This window comes from Sycon ciliatum, chromosome 7 (assembly GCF_964019385.1).
Source record: "Sycon ciliatum chromosome 7, ocSycCili1.1, whole genome shotgun sequence".
Taxonomy (NCBI): Eukaryota; Metazoa; Porifera; class Calcarea; order Leucosolenida; family Sycettidae; genus Sycon; species Sycon ciliatum.
The window spans coordinates 18,065,297-18,088,391 of NC_088649.1; the positions used below are offsets into that span (position 1 = coordinate 18,065,297).

At 48.6% G+C, this 23,095-nt stretch overlaps 2 protein-coding genes across 2 annotated transcripts; both read left to right on the plus strand.

Annotated features, from left to right (window-relative positions):
- Nucleotides 1-1,127: 1,127 nt before the first annotated feature.
- LOC135821141 (uncharacterized) lies at nucleotides 1,128-8,563 on the plus strand. Its single transcript, XM_065334205.1, has 4 exons — nucleotides 1,128-1,621; nucleotides 4,084-4,324; nucleotides 7,274-7,383; nucleotides 7,865-8,563. The coding sequence occupies exons 2-4, from the start codon at nucleotides 4,144-4,146 to the stop codon at nucleotides 8,012-8,014; spliced, it is 441 nt and encodes a 146-aa protein (XP_065190277.1). The 5' UTR covers nucleotides 1,128-1,621; nucleotides 4,084-4,143; the 3' UTR covers nucleotides 8,015-8,563.
- Nucleotides 8,564-15,358: 6,795 nt separating this feature from the next.
- LOC135821665 (uncharacterized) lies at nucleotides 15,359-16,177 on the plus strand. The gene has a single exon (XM_065334664.1). It carries the CDS (start codon nucleotides 15,359-15,361, stop codon nucleotides 16,175-16,177), a length of 819 nt encoding a protein of 272 aa, XP_065190736.1.
- Nucleotides 16,178-23,095: the final 6,918 nt, after the last annotated feature.

A 23,095-nucleotide genomic window follows, 5' to 3' on the forward strand; every position in this document is an offset into this window, starting at 1 on the left:
TATGTCTAACATAGCTGTTTGCTATCATTGCTTCCGCGATGGGCAGGTCTGAGATCTGAGTGCGTGTGTGTATGTATGTAGTAGTAGTACTAGTAGTAGTAGTAGTATTTATTATTTTACTAGGGCAATCCCCACAGACTGTGAGTCTTTTTGTATGTGTGTGTGTACTTGAAGTATGTGTGCGCCCCCCCCCCCCCCCCCATGCAGTGAGTGTATTCACACTGGTATTGTCACATCAGGGCAGTGGCCAGCAGTCCTCATTACTCCCCTTTGTCACACATGTCCAAGTCCACCTTGACACACGTGCTTGTAAAACCAGCCACTAAAGAAAGCAAGTGACTGGGGGTAGCGATTGTCACACATGATCACAGTTTTAGCTCAACGATACTAGTAGTCTCTCAATATTCTCTTTAGTATACAGTCATGTAGTCTAGCTCAACAATACCCTCTGTCTTGTACAATGATTGTAGTACTGTTCCCCCGTTGTGAACCATGCACATGATACCCATCCCAGTCTAGTCAGTGGCAGCGCGGTAGCGGAGAGTCCCACAAACATTCCGGGTCGCTCAGCTTCGCCTCGAGAAGGCGAAACATTCTTGCATCTACTTCACCGATACTAACTTGATTACGTTTCGAGCAGTACGAGCCCTTGAATCACTTCAGCGTTCATTATGACTATGAGTATTATTATAACTAATACTTGGCCAGCCCTGCACGCAACCCGTAGCAGCTGCTGCTCAGCTAGCTAGCATCTTCCCTGACTCAGCGTTTGTACTGGTACAGTAGATAGTTCACCAGGGTACAGTACAGCTACAGTACGAGTACTACTACAAGACCGACATTGTCCGGCAACGATCGAACCCCGCTGAGCATCGGTCCATTCCGGATAATGCCGGTCCATCTTCTCCAGCGGCCAGCGAATCGTTTGAATGTTTTTGAGTCCCAGTCAGGCAGTCGACACCAGCGTCTGCATAGCTAGCTGCCTGTATATACATGTAGCTGTGAGTCTGTCATCTGCCTGGTCATTTCCTGTCAATCCGCAAGGTCCACAATCATCACCAGCTAGCATAGCATGACATAACCGATAACCATGCGAAATAATGTCACTTGTCAGTAGATCTACCCAGCAGCAGTCAGCTGATCCATGATAGTTGATACTTCGCACTCAGCATCTCTCTGCGCCCAGTTTCACCCCTCCTATCAACAACCGTATCACCTGATCGCGCGCTGCCCGTAGCGCGCGTCCTTGCATGTTTTGCTGCTGCGCTAGCGCTAGGCCTAGAGGCTAGCGCTATCCTTGACTCGAGCTTGCAGGAATCGTACAACAAGAGTAGGCAGAGCTCGACGTGAATGTTGAAGCTGCCCTCTAGCTCTGCTATCGGCTGACGCTGGCACGGAAATAGTAATACAAAGCAAGTAGACGACGGCTTGGTCCAACTGACACTGCTCATACTTGGTCAAACGTTGCAAGCTTTTCAAGACGTGTTAGTAACGTTGTGCAGACGCACTGTGCATGTAGCGACGACGTTCAGCAACCCAGTGACGGTGAAGAAGCATCTGCAATTCCCTGTGATTGTCAGGAGTGAAGACTTGTTTCTGAGGAGCCGCACTATTCTGCGTGGTAAGTAGATCATCATCTACTTGTACTACTGTGGCCGTGCGCGTGCGTGGATTTGCTGGCATGTTTTGTTTGACGACAACACACTCCGCATGCACCCGTTGCTGGTAGATCTACCACTGAGTTTGTAGATCTACTCCATTGTAGTGTCAAGATAACGTCATGGCCACTATTACGGCACTATGCATGGTAGATCGCATTCGGTTTATGTACTGCTGTATATGCTGACGAAATAAAAATTGTGATTGTGGTCTGTAAGATTCCGACAGTCGAACTGTTGATATGAAGATGCTTCCTTCCATGATCCACTACTCCCCTAGGCCCTCTCGCACACACCGTGTAGTGCACAGCTGATACGCTTAGACTACACGCTAACATCATCATTATGCCATTCATTAGGAACTAACTAGCAGTTAATACAATCATGTACTTGAACACCGTCAACGGCATGAATACTGTCGAGAGATTCCATGCAATGTTTTTTTAAATACGTTTAATACGTTTGGCGTGACATGAAAGTTTGCGTAGGAAATGACGCACAGTACAAACGTCAGATCGTAAGCCAAGGACCCTAGAACAGGATTCACCAGAACAGCGCGTTTGGTTGGGTCTGCACCTGTCCTGGGTCGACCAGAACACGTTCTGCGTGCTCCGGCCTCGAGGCCGGAGCAGACCGAGCAGTTTCACTTTTTCACAGTGAAATCTGGCGGGAACATCGATTTTGGTCCCAAATGATCACGTCAAGAGTGCATAAACAAGAGTATGCAACTGTGGTTATGGGTCAGTGCGCGGCGCGCTGCCTTCATTACGTAACTTGCCATCATCACGCTCTGAGAGCATGCATTCAAACTCATAATTTCTCGTACGAGCCCATCCGTTTTTGCTCGATTCGATCCAGTACTTACGCGATCTCTAAATTCTGGCGCGTGAACTCCAGTTGCGTACGAAAGTTCATTTCAAACCAGAGGGAAAGTGCGGTGTTTGATTTTCCGCAGTGCGCGGACTGCAGCTGCATGATGTAATGAAGGCAGTGCGCCGCGCATCTGGCCCATAGAAAAGAGATCACAGTTGCATACTCTTGTTTATGGACTCTTGATCACGTGCATATGCTTTTGGGTTGGATTCGTTGTACCGTACAAAGTGACCATGGTGACCCATCCACATTTTGAAGAATGCACCAAGTTTGCCATATTTTTTCCGCAAAAATGTGCTCTGTTTCTGGAGTACCGTTTGGTTGGCATGAGGCTGCTCCATGTGCACCAGCTGTTCGATCCTGTCACTCTAGTCCAGATCGTACCAACCAAACACACCCCAAATGTGCCGCTCACGTTTGTATCCGACATTCGAACGCCATTTCCCTTTGCAAATGTTTACTTTGTACCAACAGTAGCTGCGCGCGGAATCTCTCTAGTAGCAACAGCTCATGTGCAGCAACAATTCACCAGTAACAATGATGTGTGAATCTTCACAGTCCTACATGTACACAGACACAGGTACAGTAAAACCTGTCAAGGCGACCACCTGTCCCAGAAGACCACTTTAGCCAGAACCAAGGGATGCTATTTGCAGTCAAATGACCCTGGATAAGCAGACCACCTGGTAATAATAATAATAATAATAATTCGCGGGATTCGCGTTGGCATCGCTTGAATGTTCAGAAACACACAAACTAGCCTTCGCTTCCGCAGGCCACCACTATGCCTATGCCTTGCACACCTTAGTGGCGAATGCAGACCTCACAAGTGAGTCAGGGGAGAGTAGGTGAGTCTCTCAACCAATCGGGCGTGTAACGGCCCATAACCCTGTAAACTGCATCCTTGTTACCCTCACTCCGAGCTGTGAGTACCCAGTTGACCGTGGGTGTCGGCGCAGTTCACCACACATAAAAAGTCTTTACTCACGTAAAAAGTCTTTACACGCTCCCTGCTACCAGCGCGGGTCTCGAACTCGGGACCTCATGATTCGCAGGCAAGCCTGCAAACCAATCGGCCATATGCGTTGGTCCACCTGGTAACAGAGACCATATTTTGATGGTCCCTTGAGCGGTCGTCTTAGACAGGTTGCGCTTTAAGCATCTTGCATGATTTTTTATCCGCACGGATAGCGCTGGAAACTGTTGCAAGCGATCCGAATGCGACTAATGGAGCGTTCGGCACTTGTGCCAATGGTTGTGAGACGTATCCTCTCATCCCCATTGTTTACAGGCACTGCATTTGGGTTATCCTGGGTGTTCGTCATGAGTTCCGTTGCGAACGGAGGCGAAAATTTGCTTAGGAAAAAACGTTACGAGTTATGACTAACTGCCCGCCAACGTAACCAGATCCTATACAGTAAGCGAGTGCGACACAATTTAATTGGCTTACCATCCAAGTTGAAAAAAAAACATTTTTCATGCAGGTAACTTACATGTACTGTGTTGTACTGTGTTGTCCTGCATGCAATGATATCTCTGGCTGTCCTGCTAGAACACTGCCAGCACATCGTGACGCCTTCTCCTCCTCCTGGCCACCGCTGTCATCTCCATCATGTCTCTCGGCTACCATAACGTTCAGCTGCACATCGAGAACTACAGCGGCGTGCCGATGCGCTTTGAGAATCTGGTCTACAGGCACGGCATGATCGACGACTACTCCGAGTGGCCCACTGTGATCTCGCACAACTCCAGCGTGGACATCAAGAGTGTGGAGCGCAAGTGGAGTGTACTCGGTATGTACATGTGCATGGCATGTGTATACAGCTGGTGCACACATACCTATCACATATTATATATTTATATTTACTACAACATCTCAAGACTCGGTGGAAATACCGGCCAATGTTAAGAGAGTGGGTGATTGCCAATCACGGCGATAAATAAAAATAAGGGGAGGGAAAAAGAAAGAGTAGCAAAATGAACAGCAACAACAACTCCGTAAATAAAGATAATGTCAAATAAAAACAGTGAAAAACACAGAGACGCAAAGGACATGTGGATAATGAGCTATTTATGTCGTAGTAAATAAGGGGCGGCACGGATCTTAAACAGGCGGAGTGAGGTCACATAACCACCTATCACATGACCACCTATCACATGACCACCTATCACATGACCACCTATCACATGACCACCTATCACATGACCACCTATCACATGACCACCTATCACATGACCACCTATCACATGACCACCTATCACATGACCACCTATCACATGACCACCTATCACATGACCACCTATCACATGACCACCTGTCACATGACCACCTAGCTATCACATAACCTAATAGATGACCATTAGGCCTAGCCCAAATTTGCTCGGGGCGCTTCGATATTTTGCCGGCAAATTTTGCCCGATCACTTTCCATATTTTGCTAGGCATTGCCTTTCGTTTTCGATATTTTGCTCCATTTTGCTCCTGCTTTGTGGCAAAAATGGCTTCGAATGAACCGTCTACTTTGGTAAAAGTGGATGGTGACTCTGATGAGGAAAGCAAAACTTATAATGGTGTCAGTATTACGGATTTTGGAGCATGATTTCAAATTTATGTACCCCTGACAACCTGCACGAGCTATTTCAGCACGACGTTGGCCCAATGAAACCAAAGAAATTTGAATAAAATTGCCAAAACACACCCGGATCCTCTGTGAATTCGATATTTTGCTCGGAATTTGCCAGCAATTTCTTTTCGTTGGAAAATTCGATATTTTGCTGGAAGAATTGCCGGCAAATTTGGGCTAGGCCTAATGACCATACAGGACAGCCATGTTGGTTCCAACTTTGTTTGTTGTTGTTTCTCTTACCGTAAAGTCGTGGATAAAAGCCGGGTTTGCATACAAGCACATCGCGGATAGAAGCCTGAAAATCAAACGGGTCAAATGCATATAAGCCTGTCGTGCGTAGAAGCCTGGCTTCTATGCAAGCGCGGATCGGGTAGGTCAAGAGTGCATGCGCTATGTTCGGTGCATAGTAAAACTGCCGCCGTACCGGTAGTCAGCAGTAGATCTACGCGTGTCGTGCTCAGAAGCCTGGCTTCTATGTGCATACAAGCCTGGCAAAAATATCAGTGGTGCATATAAGCATGGTTTGCATTAAAGCCTGATGCAGAAAGCGGCTTATATGCTTATAAGCCCGGCTTTTATCCGCGACTTTACGGTATTTGAATTCATTTAAGAGCGCAGGCAATTCTGCCTTCTCTCCTCCACCCGACCCCTGCATGTATAGGTCACATGATGTCTGCCATGTTGGTTACACTGTCCACATGTCTGCCACGATCACGTTCTGCACAAATTGAGTCACTTGACGAAGATGTGAAACCACTCCATAGACATTGCTCAATATGAAGTCACACTGAAGCGCATCTGTATGCGAATATCGTAGTGTCTTGCATTAAAGCCTGTCTCATAATAGAAGAGAATGATGAAACTACAATAGGATTTACACAAGAGAGAGATTGGAAAAAGGAGGGATCGTAGTAATGCGTGAAACTCAGAGTTGTAACAAAGCTTCCAATCTCTCTTGTGTGCAAGGCTCTGCCCTACATGGGTATTGAGCACTCTTCGGACAGTGAAGCACACCACTTGATTACAATAGGATTTATACGCTTGGAGTGAAAAAACGAGGATACAAGAAAAGTTAAAAAAATAGCACAAACTTCGGCCGCTTAAAATATTGTTAAAAAAGGCGACTTGGAGACACTCATCTTAATAATGCAATGAATAAAACTACAGTCCATTCGTAAAAAGATGGGTCCTGGCTCTGGCGAGCTCCCGTATTTGGCGATTTTTCGTGATTTCATCGTACACAGTGCAGTGCTGCGAACTTTGAAATTTGAAAAAGGGTCCAAAAAGGGTGCCTGAACTGGGGTTCGAACCGCAGAATGCACTGTTGCAGGCGGGGTCAAACGACCTGGATTTTGATGGTTTTTCCCAATTCAGTGCTTTTGGGGCAAAACCTGGCCGAAATCCTATTCTTGCTATGGCTTGCTTTTTGGACAAAAAAACTTCAGAAACATAATTGGAAGAGGATTCCATATGGGATTGCAGAAAAAAATTCTAAAAAAACTCAACGTTTGACCCATTTATGGCCAAAAGCTAGAAGTTCATTTTTTCTGAATGGACTGTATGTGTGCACTCATATCACAACCATAGGGACGAAAATCTTTTAAGCGGCCCAAGTGTGTGCTATTTTTCTTACTATTCTTGTATCCTCGTTTTTTTCGCTCCAAGTGTGTAAATCGTATTGTAGTTTCATCATTCTCTTTAGTCATGAGTTCCATCGATAATTGTCCTAATAGAAGCCTACTTGAATACAAACCTGATTTTTCAAGATACACTGTCGGCACATAAGCCTGGTTTAGTGTTGACATACATAGAAATACAGAAAAACCTGGTGTAAGCGACCTCTCGTTTTAGCGACCACCTGCTCTTAACGACCGTTTTTCCATGCACAGACACTGTGGGACCTGGTTCTAAAGACCACCTGGCTTTTTAACGACCGCTTTTCCTTGCACCGTGGGGCGGTTGCTTAAACCAGGTTTTACTGTACCTGATGTGAATAGAAGCCTAGCCCTGGCATCGGCTTCTACAGGAATGACCCGGCTTTTATACACACTTAGGCATGTACCGCTTGCGGTTGTAGGCTTACGTGTCATCTTTCTTGTTTTCTCTTCTTGTTCAGGTGTATCCGGCTATGCTGTGTACGATATGAGCGGTACAAAGGTGGGCATTGCGTTCAGCTGTCCGCCATTTGTCGCCGGCAAAGTCAACGTGGCCACTGGAGGCGGAAGCGTAAGTGCAACGAGACCCTCCTGCACACAACCATCACCACTGCGAGGACACTTCCGTAGACGATATTGATAACTCCTTCAGACAGCTGTTTTCCTAATACATAGCTCATCATTTTCTTCAATGGCCGACAGCTCTGTCGCACTTTGTAATAGCATGGTGCACTTACTAAAAAAAAGTCAAAAATCAGGTACTAGTAGTGCTAGTAGGCTGCGGACAGGGTTCGTACTGTTTCTTACTTTGACTATGGGATAGTTCTGTCCATTGCGATGTTGACGTTCTTATGTTAAAGATACCACTCTGATGTATTTATCCTCTGTGTGTGTGTGTGTGTGTGCGCGCGCGCGCGCGCACGTTTGTGTGTTTATGCATGTGCATACATGCGTGTGTGCATGTGTGTGTGTGTGTATGCATATGCGTACATGCGTGTGTGTATGCATGTATGTGTGTATGTATGTGTGTGTGTGCACGTGCATAACTGCAGAGTGTGTGGGATGACATGACGGACCGCGGCAGTGAGTTTGCCGTCAAGATCAAGGTGGGTCATAGCACACCGCTCAATGTGCTCTGTGAGCGAAGTCATGGCTGGGTTACAACCAACCTCTCCGTCAAGATCTATCCAGACCGAGATTGAAGCCTACACGCGATCCTATGAAAGTCGATATGTGCCGCACCTATCCACGCTTGAGCGTGAATGTGTGTGTGTGTGTGTGTGCGCGCGCACGCGCGCGTGCGTGTGTGCATGTGCGAAAGCGTGCATTTGTGCATACTAGCAAAGTAATCTTCAGCCGTATGTCATAGCATCAATCCACAGTTCATAGTAATCAGTTCTTTATAGCCGGGACATGTACCCGGGAACCCTGAAAACAGAATGGGCAGGATCCTTTTACAGAAATGGCATAACTTAAATTTTTCGTCTTGTTATGGTTATAGCTAGCCTACTCATGGTATAACTTCATAGTCTTCATCTTCCAACTCCGTTATCCTGTAACTGCATATTCTTTTAGTACACATAATCAACCAGAGAAGTCACAGTGTTCCACTGATGTAAGAGTGCTCCGGCTATATCCACCGTGATTCAGAGAATTTCACCCTGCCGGCCAGCAGCTCAGCGGCAAGTCCCGGGTTTCACATCGATGATTCTACGTCAACATCAAATAAAACTATAACTGATTTTTAACGAGCCATTCGCAGTTTCACAGTATCAAGAATGCTTGTACTTGTAGACATCACGGCCCTCTGGGTAGCCAGTTGTTCGTTGATCGTGTTGCTGCAGAACAATCCTCGTCACCGGCCCGAGCTAGTACTATACATTGCACAACACTCAACCGCAGTACAGTCATGTACCTCTGAGATTTTTTAATCTGACTTTGCCCGAATCACGAGCACCATCAACCTGTGAAAATTGGTGTGCACACGCCAGACAGTTTCTTGGGATCGGGAGAGCTTGATTTGACTGAATTTGACTGACACTGCACAAGAGGTAAAATTATTGTTCTTGCTGTGAACTGAAAGAAGACGACGACTAAAGCGCAAGGCGCTTGCGCAGAGCAAAAAAGGAGGAAAAAACATGGAGGAAGTCGCCAAGAGGCGAGTGAGTCAGTAGAAATAATAAACACGCGGCCCCGCTTCGGTGTGGGAACGCGGAAACAAACCGGGGTAGAGAACACAAACTATGACGTGTACTGCAAATAATCTCATGACGTTGAACATCATGTCAACGTCGTGACACTCCCCCGCAAGAGATGCAGAGAAAAGGAGATAATTCGTAACAAAGTAACGTGGAAACAAAACACAATAAGTGCATATATTACGCAAGGGTGAAAGAGAGTAGACCGTAACACACAGAGAGAGAGAGAGAGAGAGAGAGAGAGAGAGAGAGAGAGAGAGAGAGAAAGAGAGAGTTCAGATGTGAACTACCAACTGTCTAGCTGATTCAACTAAACAAGTTCGCTGCCAATTAATTGGCGAAGCGTCTGACGTTGCTTCTTAGCGGCAGCACGTTGTGGACGACTGGGTGGAGCAACAGCTGCTGGAACTGGCAGATCGGCTTGGCCAGTGGTGTGTGTGTCCGGAGCGGTGCTGTTGTTGTTAGCCTCGGAGTTAGCAGCAGGACAGATAGGGTACAGGAGAGACAGGGGTCGTTTGAGCTCTGTCTTCTCTGCAGTGATGACGGTTGCGGAACGTATCTCCATGTCCTTGCTTGTATGGAGAGCGACAATGCGACCAAGTCGCCATGAGCCACGGGGCATGTCATCCCTTATTAGTACAACATCGTCAACGGCTGGCTGTTCTGAAGCGGTAACGCGTGCCTGTCGGAGCTTCCGAGTGTGACTGTTGCGGAGATCAGCCAAGTAGTCGTCTCGCCAGACACGCCAGAACTGGTCCAATGTTCGTTGACCCTTCTTCCAGACAGAGAGAAGATTCTGAGCTGCAGTCGGAACTTCGATGTGGTCCGGATCGCCGTCATCAGCAGTGGGTTGCACGCCACCAGTAGTTGCGGACAGGCACAGAAAATGACTTGGGGTGAGTATCTCCTGCAAGTCATTGTCCACGTACACCAGTGGACGCGAGTTGACGACTGCTGACACTTCCATGAGAATGGTAGTCAGTTGCGACACAGTGAGGAGCGCGCGGCCAACGACCTTCTTCAGGCTTCGTTTGACTGTTCCAACGAGACGCTCGTAGAAACCACCCATCCAAGGTGAGATCGGTGGGTTATAGTGCCACTTCACACCAGTCCTCGACATGTACGACAGGACATCATCACTCGTTGCCATTTCTTCAAAGGCCACATCCAGAACAGACTTAGCTAGGATGAATTGTGGCGCGTTGTCAGACACTACCTCTTCAGGGCAACCACGCAACGACACGAACCTGCGGAACGCTAGCAGGAATTCCTCTGTGGTCATGTCTGCCACCAGTTCTAGATGGACAGCTCTAGTTGCCATACATGTCACTAGGAGGACCCATACCTTCTTGGTACTTGGCTGGTGCTTGACGAGCAGAGGACCGAAGTAATCTAGTCCCACATGGGTGAACGGGATAGATCTTGTTGCGCGGGCAGATGGAAGCGGGGCCATATCTGGGGTGCGGTATGGACCACCGTGGTGCTTCCGGCAAGTCAGGCACTTAGTGATGAATGACTTCACTGTTGCACGCCCTCGTGGTAACCAGTACTCGTAACGCAGTCTTGATAGCGTGTGTGCAACGCCGCCATGCATCGTCATCAGGTGACAATCGTTGATGATGAGCTGGGTGATGGGATGCGTTTGGGGAATCAGTACTGGATACTTTGCTTGATAGCAAAGTTCGGCGTTCTCCAAGCGTCCTCTGCATCTGATGAGGCGGTTCTCATCGAGGAAGAGCCGCAGCTTGTCCTTCGGGCTGTGCTTCTTACAATTTTCGACAGCACTGACGTCTGACAGATTCTGTTGTGCATGGTGTAGCCACATGATTTTGGCTACCTTGACCTCTGAGTTACAACTAGAATCCACCCCGAAGGACTTGCCGCCTTGTGGTCTCAACCTGGAGAGAAACCGCAAACACAGAGCAGAAACACGCACTAAGGCACTGAAAGACGAAAACCTGGCACAATCAATACCAAATGGTGGTTCATCACATGTTTTTTTTTGTTCGTGATGCGCATCAGGCTTTTTTTTCATTTCGTGTGCAAGCTCAGTGTCTGGACCGGTGGACTCTGTTGGGTGTGATACAGGTGCAGGTATCTCCGAAGTGCTTGAAGGACCCTCCCCAGCGGCAACGTTGACATGGTGATCAAGTGCTGGCTCGGCGTGATGGTCAGCAGTGGCAAGGAAGTGTGGACCGTGCCACCATAGCGAGCTGGCTTGAAGGGAAGGAACAGAGACACCGCGTGAAGGCAAGTCGGCGGGATTGTCGGCAGAGCGGACATAGCGATAGGCAACATCGGGAACCGCACGAATGGCATCAATACGGTTGTTGACGAAGACAGGTAGTTTGTCAGAAGAGGCCAGCCAATGGAGAACTGTGGTGGAGTCTGACCATAGAAAGGTAGAGGAGAAAGTGAGCGGAAGTTCCCGACGGACGAATTGGATCAGACGAACACCGACGAGTACTGAATGGTGTGGAAGGTAGTGAATCTGGTTGGTTGTAAAACCACGAGGAACATCTTCTATCATGCCCCTGTCAAGCTGGTCTTGAATCACGGTATCGTACCGGTCAAGAAGTTCCGGATGGGCTTCGAGGCGACGCACTTGTGCCTTCAGGCGACCGAAAGCCAGACCGTAGTTTGTCGGAAGAGGAGGATGTGAGTCCCTCCAGGGCCAACTCACCGCGTACCGACCCTCGGCAAAGGAGATGGAGTTGGCGAAGCGCTTGCCCACAAGATCTTGCGACGACGTATCGTCAAAAGTACCCAAGCTCTCTGTCGACCAGAACTTACGGAGGTCGAATTCAGGGTCCGCGTCTGTTTGATGAGCAAGACATGACTGCGCCTCTGTGGTGGCAGGCACAGGCAGACTGCCGGTACAGATAAAACCAAGAACGGAGTCGAGCAGGACCAGACCACCGCTTAGTTCGGTGCGGTCCTTGCCGATAATATCATAATAGTGATCGAGACCAATCAAGACGTCTACGACCATGGGCTCTGCGTTGCTGGAGAGCGGTTCTGCAAGTGGCAGAGACTGTAGAAGAGGAAAAGAAGAAGCAAGTGGACATCGCGCAATTGGAGCGGTTATGTTCGGAAGTACACTGGCCTGAATCGCACGAGTGGACCCATCCTTACACTGCATGGTCAAACTCACCTTGGCGTACACGGTACTTTTTCTTTTGTTGTTCCCAAATGTAGCCAAGGAGAGTGTTTCATTTCCGATTGTGGGCAAATCGAGCTGATCTCGATAAGCTTGCGTGATGTATGTCTTGGTGGAGCCGGTATCAAAGAGAATACGGCCATTGATCGGCTTCAGCTTGGAGGAGAGAAACGGTGCCACAGCAGTTTGCATCATGATCTGGTGATCGGCGTTTGCGACCGTGCTCGTGGCAGGCTTGGGTTTGAAGGACTGAGCATTCGGGCTCATAGTGGAAGCTTGCCTCTGAGTGGATGCGGCAGTGAATTTATCTGGACACAAGCTGCTGTGGTGTGCAGGATTGTGGCAATAGAAACACCGCCGTTTGCTAGAGCAATCGTGCACGGAGTGGCCTGATCGCAAACACTTGAAACACCTTTGTTTAGCTACGCTCTTCCTCGCTTCTACTGTAGTGTACTTATTGCATTCGTCAGAGAAATGTGCCTCCGAACTGCAAAAAACACACACTCTCTTGAGCTTCGCTTTTGAAGTAGCTGAAGCTGAGGCAACAAGAGATTGACCGGACGCACTGGCAGATGGTGATTCGTGCGATTTTTTCGGTGGCTGGCTGAGGCGATCTGCTGCTTCATTCGCTATTATGAAGTTGGCTACTGCAGCGCGCAAGTCCGAAACGGTCCAGGATTGTGGCCCCTTTTTTAATTCCAAAGCCGCTAGCGTGGTGCGTGGCAATTTGTTCGTAATCATTGACACAAACACCGCCTGATTAACATTCTCACCAAGCGCTGTGAGGCTTCGCAAGTGCACCTCCAACGCATCGTGCAACCTACGCAAAGATGGAGTAGCGTTGGACGCAGGCGGTAAGTCCATGATTGCCGTGTAGTGTGCATTGACGCGAAGCTGATCATTCCCGAAACGTTTGCGGAGAATGTCAAGCGCGGTTGTGTAGTTGGTATCTGATATGGGCAAGCCAGCTATGGCATCCCGAGCCAAACCCGTTACGTGATCTCTTAGGTACGACAGTTTCTGGACACCCGACAACCCTTGATTCGCATCAATAGACGCAACAAACATATCGTGAAACTCAGCCCATTTCAGGAAATCACCAGAAAATGTTGGTATTTCAAATTTGGGCAAATTGACTGAACTTGTGGGAGCTGGTTGTGGTTGAGGTGATGATGCTTGCATGTGTTGTACGACTAGTTGGTGTTGTTTGATTAGATCCTCTTGCGACTGTAATACTTGCTGGTGTTGACTATGTGTAATAGACTGCGTACGAACAAGATCTCCTATTGACTGTTGGATGCTGGACAAATCAACCATACTAGTTTCTTGTTTGATACCCGCACTGCCCGTACTCTTGGTGCTACTTGGTGAGCTAGTACTAGTAGTAGCAGCTTCTGGACGGTTCGTCTGGGCTCTGTACTGCGGAGATCGCTTGCATTCAACAATTGACCCTCTGATGCGTACCGAATACGCAACCACATCGCAGATCTCCGTTTGCAGAGCCTCATCTGAACCCTCCAGAGTCTCCGAGTCCAAAACACTGGCCAATGCATCACACGCCTCATCATATGCGTACAATTCTTCAACAATACAATCCACAAGTGTACTTAGCTTTTTTGGATCCGAGTCCACGTGTTCTGGCGACAACTCGTCGGCCCTTTGACCTCCTTCCTTCGATAAAAGGAGTTCGGCCTCTTTGACGAGTTCGTCGATGGATCCTTGCAGCTGCGCGATCTTGGCCCGGCGCATGATCTGCGTGCCGGTCGTCACTGCTCTCTTCGGCATGTTAGCTCGACGACCCAAATCGGGCAAGCTGCTTACAAATTATTTGAGTCGAGTCTATCTTTCTCAAGATTGGAATGGTACGCACGGCTCGTTTCGAGCTCCGGTGCGGTTCATCTCCCGGGTTTCGGCACCACTTTGTGCACACGCCAGACAGTTTCTTGGGATCGGGAGAGCTTGATTTGACTGAATTTGACTGACACTGCACAAGAGGTAAAATTATTGTTCTTGCTGTGAACTGAAAGAAGACGACGACTAAAGCGCAAGGCGCTTGCGCAGAGCAAAAAAGGAGGAAAAAACATGGAGGAAGTCGCCAAGAGGCGAGTGAGTCAGTAGAAATAATAAACACGCGGCCCCGCTTCGGTGTGGGAACGCGGAAACAAACCGGGGTAGAGAACACAAACTATGACGTGTACTGCAAATAATCTCATGACGTTGAACATCATGTCAACGTCGTGACAATTGGTCCGGCAGACCTACCCCTACCCCTCCCGGTTGTCAGTACGGATAGCTCCAGACTCTTGCCATTACTGTAAACTGCCTGAAATGTCTACGGTGTATTTTAATGTTTGCTAATTTTGCGAGAAGAGCATAATGCAAAATATTAACCGTCATGAAATCAACCTTCAACAGTGGGTGTATATGTGTTGCCACAGTGCTCCACGAACATTTGCCATCGTAAACTTGGTGGTTCTGAGAGATCGCACAGATTTAGTGATGCGAATATCAAGTGTACGGTTTACAGTATCACACTGAGTACACGCAGAAAGATCTAAAATGGGCGCTATAGTATAGGCTACAATTTTAAAGTCAATTGAATTAGTTTGATAGTTGATCAAACAAGTCTGAGTCAAGACAGTACTCCTCTCACTCTCACTGAGATCATCACTGATCATGCTAGCAACAGTTGAACGAAGCCCTGCTTTAGTCTAGATCTACAATTGTACTTGATGACATATGCAACACTATCAATAGTTCTCCTCTATCCCTATCTATGCACCACAACTGGCTCAGACAACCGACTCGCCATGATCAGCCATGATGATGCTCCTCTCAGTAACAGCCCTCACAGTTTCTCCCGCACACTCGCTGATGTTAACCCTTCCTTTCTTTTCATTTTGCTGACTCGTACAGCTCTATCTTTTGTTTTTGGTGCGTGTTTTTGGCCGTGATGCCGAGACCTCAGGTCGGCAGAGCCATCAATGCCCCACTGTAGATATCGTACATGCAGTTGTATGTAGTACTATGTACGCACGTGCAGGCATGCCGTGCTTGTACCGCTTTATGTATAGCACGAGAGAGAGGACATGGCGCACTTCTGATAGAGAACTAAAGAAGATCTGTTTAGCACAATGGCTGTCTTGTGAGTGACTGAATAGATGTCTACATTGGCGCAGTGAACGAAAATGACAAAGGGCAGGACGCCCAAGGAATTTATTCCTGACTATGCTGCGAGCAACGTCGGTGCTGATTTTGAACTCTGGCTCGAGGACATAAATGATTTCCTTTCAATCAGTGAAGTGACGGCAGCAGCTGACAAGAAACGCTTGTTCTTGAATCTGGCTGGATTAGCAGTGAGGCGCATTGTGAAAGGTCTGGTTGTCACGGTGGAGCAGACACAAGATGGCTCACCTGGAGATGAGTACCAAGCCTTGACGGACGCATTGTTGGCACACTTTCGACCGTCAACAAATGTCACGTCTGAACGTCACAAATTCCGCCAACTCCGCCAAATGGAGGGCGAGTCGGTGACTTCGTTCGTTGGGCGGCTGAGAGAAAAGGCAGATGTTTGCGAATTCAGCTCCACTTCTGTGGATACCATTGTCAACTGCCAAATTCGCGACCAGCTGATCGTGGGCCTGCGTTCTGTTGAGCTTCGAAAGGAGCTGCTGAAACAGTCGAAGCTGACCCTGAACGACGCCGTCACCAAGTCAGTGGCGTTGGAAGCGTCGATTACTGACAGTAAACTGTACGATAGTACCAGAGCTAGTGACGCACCGCCTGTGTTCCCCGTGCCCATCCAGCGTGTGCAAGCTGTCTCTGCAGCTGGTTCTGGATCAGAGGGAAAGAAGTGCAAATACTGCGGACGTAGTCACAAACCAGGCATGCGTAACTGTCCTGCGGCCAACGTCACCTGCAACAAGTGTGGCAAGCGAGGGCATTTTGCAGCGGTCTGCATGTCAAACAAAGTGGAAAGACACGAAGAAAGAGCCCGGCTGTCATGACTGCGCAGTCATGAACTTACTATTTCCCACTTTTCCCACGTCGTGCATTATTGTACACATTTCGCGTATGCATGCTTTGACCCCTACTATCTCTTACGTGACTTAGGCCTCGTTTACACGACAACGATTGAAAAACGTTTTTGTCAAAAACGTTTTCAAAAGAATACGCTTCCACAGATTTTGATAAGAGCGTTTACACGACAACGCTGAAAAACGTTTCAAAAACGTTTCAAACGAAAAACGGCCTCAAAGTGTTTTTCAATCGTTTTCGTTCCGTTTCGTTCTCGTGTAAACGGCAAAAACGTTTTACTAGTACGAGCCTTGTACTCAAAACATGCCGCCGCCAGCCTGCGCCAGGCCAACTTTTTGCACGTGACGATTGCGCGCCGAAAAGAGTGTAGCAGTGTACACGATTATCGTTTTCGTGTAAACAGCAAAACCGTTTCGAAAACGATTGAAAAACGTTTTTCAATCGTTGTCGTGTAAATGAGGCCTTAGTTGCAGCCATATCTGTTGTAAGTTCAAACGGGAGTTCAAACTCTCGCTCCTTTTGGACGCCTTACGTCATAATCGTTTACCGTGTTTTTAGAGCGGAGAACAGTTTTTCTTCTTGGTCTAGTTTTCTGGTTTTTTGGTATGGAAGTTGTGTCCGGTTAGACCTTCTTCTCGTTACAGTGTTTTCGATAATAGCACTTGATATGATGAGTTTTTGATGTTCTCACGACGGAGACGAGGGACTGTGATCACAGCCACCGTTGAACTGCCCTGGAGTGCAGTAGTAATAGTATTTTAGACCCCCTTATTTTCCCTCGTTTATGTCCGTTCGTGACATGGTGCTGTGACCAGGATAGGATATGATGTCAAGTGAAGACTCTAATCGTACTAGTGAAGCCACTGAAGGTTGTGCTACAGCCACAACATGTCAGGAAGATGACTCCCAGAAGAAAGGCCTGCAGGCCATCAAGGACGCGCAGAAGCGTCGACGCCGGTGCATGCGAAGATACGAGCGCATCAGGGCATGTACTGCATACATTTTGGAAAAAACAACAGAAAGCTATGTGGAAGTATGGATCGATCCAAAGAGGCTTCAGCCCCAGATTGACGATGCTGTACAGTTGAAACGAGAAATACTACTCACCCAGGATGAGATTTTCAATGTTCTGGACGACTTAGAAAGATGTAGTGTACACGACGAAGAAGAGGAGTGGGAGCGTGAATTTAATGTGTCTTGGCGCATTTTTGAAGATGCCCAGATAGCTGTCGACCAAGTCGTATTTGAAGAGGAGAAAGTGAAGCGTCAGTCCCAATCCGCCATTCTGGCTGCTCAGCAACAGCAGCAGAAAGCCTCAGTGACTTCAGTGGATGCCACCACCAATAGTGCCAGTGCCACTGAGGACATACCAGTAGTTGACGAGGACCGGGCGCATCAACAAACAGCAGTGCAGCTGGAAGAAGATTCTAGAGACCAGAACGAGTCTCCGGCTATGAGCAGTGTAGATGGCATCCGACGAGCATCGTCAAGTGTCAGTATACACAGTGCACCAACAACGCTGTCCACCATTGAGGTGGCGGCACAGGCAGCAGTAGCAGCCATGCAAGCTGCACGCTCCAGTCCAGTGGTGAAACTTCCTCAGCTGAAACTGTCTCAGTTCAATGGAGACATCATGGACTGGCCAGAATTCTGGCAGACATTTGAGTCCTCTGTTGGTCTTCGTCAATCGTTGCCGGACGTATCAAAATTCACGTACCTCAAAAGCGTCCTGACGGGTGTCGCCGCAGCAGCCATCGAAGGCATTCCAATAACAGCAGCTAACTATCCTATCGCAGTTACGATGCTGAAGGACAAATTTGGACAGCCTGAGCTGATAGTGGCAACACTGTATCGTAAACTGGCACAGCTGCCACAATGTAACAACAGGTTTACTGAAGTGAAGGCTACCATTGACCAAATGGAGAAACTCCTTCGTCAATTGGAAGCTCAGGGAGAGAACCTGGATACTCAGCGCGTCCTCATTCAGCAACTCTTCTCGAAGTTCCCGTTCCAGCTCATCAGCAAACTGGAGGAGCAGAGATCCGACCATACTGTGCCATGGACGGTCAAAACAGTACGGGAGATGCTAGCGAAGTATGTAGCAATGCAGAACACAGTTCGTCAGTTCACCGACAACATCAGCCAGACACCTCAGCCTAAGATACATGGACACCAGCAACAACACCATCGTCCACCAACAATGGGATTTGTATCCAGCCAGGCAAGCCCCAGAAGAGAACCGTCCTGCGTCTTCTGTCGGTCAAGCCATTTCAGTGATGAGTGTACCAACTACTCAACACTGGATTCCAGGAAGGATCAACTGTTGTCCCTACGTAGGTGCTTTGTGTGCCTCAAAGAAGGCCATATCGCAAGGAATTGTGCACACCGTAGTAGAAATTGCTACCACTGTAGCGGAACAGGCCACAGTCGTGCTATTTGTCCCAAGAAGGGTCAACAATATAATCCAGCAGTCGAAGTTCCGAAACACCAGCAAACAAATTCACTGGCCAATGGCAGTCCACAGACAGCAGCAATCGCAGCTTTGTCACCGGCAGAGGTGCCAAGCCAAGAGCCGACGGCAATTCCAGATGAAACCACGGAACTAGCCACCACGAGCGTCTCAACACTGAAAGCAGTTATTCAGTCAGCCATGCTGCAAACCGCTAAGTGTAACGTGACTGACCATTGTGGGAAGAAGGTCACGGTCAACGCACTACTGGACAGTGGCAGCCAACGATCGTTCATCACTGCAGCTCTAGCTAAACGACTCCAGCTTCCAGTCGAGAATGAAGAGAGGCTCTACCTGAACACCATGGCAGCAACTAAGTCCAAGAGCTTCAATTCGCAATCGTTCCAACTCGCTGTCAACCTCCGAGACGGTAACATGGCACAGATAATGGTGAATACTTTGCCTACCATAACCAACCCAATTGTGAAACAAGCCGTGCAACAGACCGACCTGGCGTTTCTTGAACAGCTGTCTCCAACAGCGCTAGCAGATTCTGTGCCTCACGCAATGGAAACTGTCAACATCGACTTTCTAATTGGTGCTGACTACTTTTGGCAACTGGTGGGCAATAATGTTATCACACTGCCATCAGGACTCAAGCTAGTCTCCTCCGAATTTGGATACCTGCTCACCGGCTGCAGTTCACTACCGGATGAATGCAGCAATGATGACACGACCTCCCTGGTGGTTACCAGCAGCGGTTCGATTTTCTCAGGAGCTGCAAGCGTCTCCAACCGTAACACAGAGGACAGTGTACTGTCTCAATTCTGGCAACTGGAGAATATCGGAATCAAGGATTCACCCTATGCGAATGATGACGAAATCGCACTGGCGCAATTTCGCAAGACAACGGAATATTCCGATGGCAGGTATTCCATCCAATGGCCATGGAAGCCTGATGACACCAAAGATCAACTTCCTAGCAACTACGGCTTAGCCCTTGGCCGAATGAAATCACTGGCCAAACGACTCGCTACAGACGGACAGCTGCTCGAGAGTTATGACAAGGTGATCCGACAGCAGCTCGCTAAGGGAATCATTGAAGAAGTTCAACTTTCCGGAACCAGTGGTAAACAACACTATTTGCCACACCACCCCGTTGTGACACCAGCGAAGTCAACAAAGGTCAGGATAGTGTATGATGCATCAGCCAAAGCGAGTGCAACATCTCCAAGCCTGAACGACTGCCTCTACCGTGGCCCAGTGCTACTCCCTGACCTCTGCGGCCTGCTAATGCGTTTCCGTCTCAAGCCAATTGTGATTAGCGCTGACGTAGAGAAAGCATTTCTTCAAATTTCTATTCAGCCAAGTGACAGGGACGTCACCCGATTCATCTGGTACAAGGACTGTACCACACCTGAGAAGGTTAATGGCAATATCACAGCGTACCGTTTCTGTCGAATGCCGTTCGGTGTAGTCTCGAGCCCATTTCTGCTCGCTGCTACCATTCAGCTGCACCTCACACAGGCCCAGACCGATGTGTCTGGTGCTATTGCACGTGATCTGTATGTGGACAACCTAATAACCACGGTCTACTCCCCAGAAGAAGGTATTCATCTCTACAAGGAAGCCAAGCAGCTGTTCTCAGATGCATCCATGAACCTACGGGACTGGACCTCCAACTCCGACAAAGTGTTGGACAAGATTCAGGAAATCGACCGATTGCCATCAGCATCTACCAAAGTCCTTGGGCTCAAGTGGGATAGCAAAGCAGATAACATCGCCGTGTCCAACAGCATCAATGAGAATTCAGTCGGTCCAGTCACAAAGCGCAGCGTGCTGAACAAAGTGGCAAGCGTGTTTGACCCACTCGGATTGATGACACCATCTACACTGCAAGGGAAGCGGTACCTTCGTCGGCTATGGGAGGAAGGTCTGGAGTGGGATGCCCCATTGTCCGCACCAATGCTCCTGGAGTGGGACAACATCCAATCAGCACTCCAGCAGACGACGACCGTCACCATTCCAAGGTTCATTGGTCCTGCGAGTGCAAGTCAACCGATGAGTCTACATATCTTCACAGATGCATCCAAGGATGCATATGCAGCAGCAGCTTACCTCCAAGTGCAGATTCCGGATTCCAACAAGTACACGGTGAATCTCATCTTCTCCAGATCCCGACTGACCCCGTCAGCCAACAAACCGTCCAAGAAGCAATCAGTCACCATTCCTCGTATGGAACTGCTCGGCGTGGTCATCGGATTCAGGATGGTCAAGTTCATCCAATCCCAGCTTCAACTTCAGAACAACATCCCAACATACCTCTGGACTGATGCCAAGTGTGTTCTCCACTGGCTCACAACGCCCCATCATCTCTCAACATTTGTTGCCAATCGTGTGAAGGAAGTGAAATCCAATCAGCAGCTACAGTTTCGTCACGTTCAGTCCCAGGACAACCCTGCAGACATAGCAACACGCGGTCTTCAGCCAGAGGAGTTGAAGAAGTCTTCTCTCTGGTGGCAGGGTCCTGCATGGCTAGCAGGAGACAAAGAGGACTGGCCAACAGGAAAACTGATCGTCACGCAAGAAGACATTGCAGAAGCAGACAAAGAGAGACGCTCCCCTCTCATTACAATTGGGAACACAGCTGCCGTCATCAACGACAGCACAGAAACGTATTCGCTTCAGGCAGCAGAACAACGTGTTTCATCCCTCAGATCGCTCTTGAGGACTACAGCAATCTGCCTCCGTTTCATTGGCAAAAAGATCTGGAGCAAGGTCAGTAGCAGCACACGAGAGAAGCTACGGCCAAAGATTCCCCTCGCAGCAACGGTCTTTGATGATGCTTCGCGCACCAAGTACGTAGCAGCCAGTGATCTCAGCATCGCAGAGAAGATCATCATCAGACAACACCAACGACAGAACTTCACGGATGCGTTCAAAGCTATAGACAGCGGTACTCGTCACCCCCTTCAAGACCAGCTCGGACTTCGCCTGGATGCTGAAGGACTGCTAAGATGCCATGGAAGGCTAGACAATGCTCAGCTACCTGAAGATGCGACTCGCCCTATGCTGATATCCCGACACAGTAAGCTAAGTACTCTGATCATCCGGGAAGTTCATGCGCGTCTCATTCATGCCGGAGTGTCTCACACACTTGCCCAGATTCGACAGAAGTACTGGCTTCCACAAGGGCGAGCAGCTGTGAAAGCCGTTCTGAGTAAACGTGTCATTTGTCAGAAACACGAAGGGCAACCGTTCCGTCTACCCCAGATGCCACAGCTACCAGCAGAACGAGTACAGCAGTCTCATCCATTTCAGTACATCGGCCTCGACTATCTCGGCCCATTCAGCGTCAACATCAGCAGTACAACACAGAAGGTATGGGTGTGCCTCTTCACCTGTATGGCAACCCGTGCGGTTCATTTGGAAGTAGTGATGGGATTAACAACGGCCCAGTTCGTCAACTGTTTGAAACGATTCATTGCCAGGCGAGGACGACCTGACAAGATCATCTCAGACAATGCGCCACAGTTCAAGTTGGCACAGACGTACCTCGATCAGAAGTGGAAAAAGATCTTAACCTGCCCTGAGCTGGCCTGCTACCTTGCAGAACACAAGGTAACCTGGGTTTTCACCACTGAGTTTGCACCGTGGCAAGGCGGTTTCTATGAGCGACTAGTTGGTCTGGTGAAGCGAGCTTTCCACAAAGCCATTGGCCGCAGTCGATTCACCTACGAGCAGTTCAACACAATCACAACGGAAGTTGAGGCAATGCTAAACACACGCCCATTGACGTATGTACCGTCAGAGTCGACAGATGGAATCATCACGCCAAACCACTTCATTGCCCCAACTCGCTCACTGGGACTTCCTGACGATATCCAGTCAGATGACTACATGCCCCAACGAGATCCAGTCGCTACTATTACGTCGCTGCAGAAGAAGCAGCAAGCTGCACTGGACACGTTCTGGAAGTTGTGGAGAGATGACTATATCCTTGCACTTCGCAGCCGACAGCCAATCAACCATCGTCTCAGGAGGAGCCGAACCACTGATCCCAAGATTGGCGACATGGTCATGATCAAGAACGACCAGCTACCACGTGGAATGTGGAAGATGGGAAAAATCAGAGAACTGCATGACAGCGCGCAGGACGGCAAGACTCGTTCGGCGACAGTACAGACGACCAACTCCATCCTGAACCGACCGATCAACCACCTCTACCCGCTAGAAGTGACCGCAACGGAGGAGAAGGAGAACACTGATGTCATCGACAACGGCAGCACTGATGTTGCTAGCAGCAGGCCTCAGCGCATGGCCGCCCAGAAGGCAAAGGAAAGGCTCAATGCACAAATGCAGGCTGAGCTGGTGTCTGTAGCTTTCACCTTTGTTTCTACGTATGTATGTATGTAGACAGTATCTATTCCATTGTCTT

What these genes read in the sequence shown, in the direction of transcription:
- LOC135821141 (XM_065334205.1), top strand. Translation starts at nt 4,144, where the DNA reads ATGTCTCTCGGCTACCATAACGTTCAGCTGCACATCGAGAACTACAGC. An exon ending in GCGCAAGTGGAGTGTACTCG is followed by an intron (nt 4,325 to 7,273) that starts GTATGTACATGT and finishes CTTCTTGTTCAG; the next exon opens with GTGTATCCGGCTATGCTGTG. An exon ending in TGGCCACTGGAGGCGGAAGC is followed by an intron (nt 7,384 to 7,864) that starts GTAAGTGCAACG and finishes GCATAACTGCAG; the next exon opens with AGTGTGTGGGATGACATGAC.
- LOC135821665 (XM_065334664.1), top strand. Translation starts at nt 15,359, where the DNA reads ATGACAAAGGGCAGGACGCCCAAGGAATTTATTCCTGACTATGCTGCG.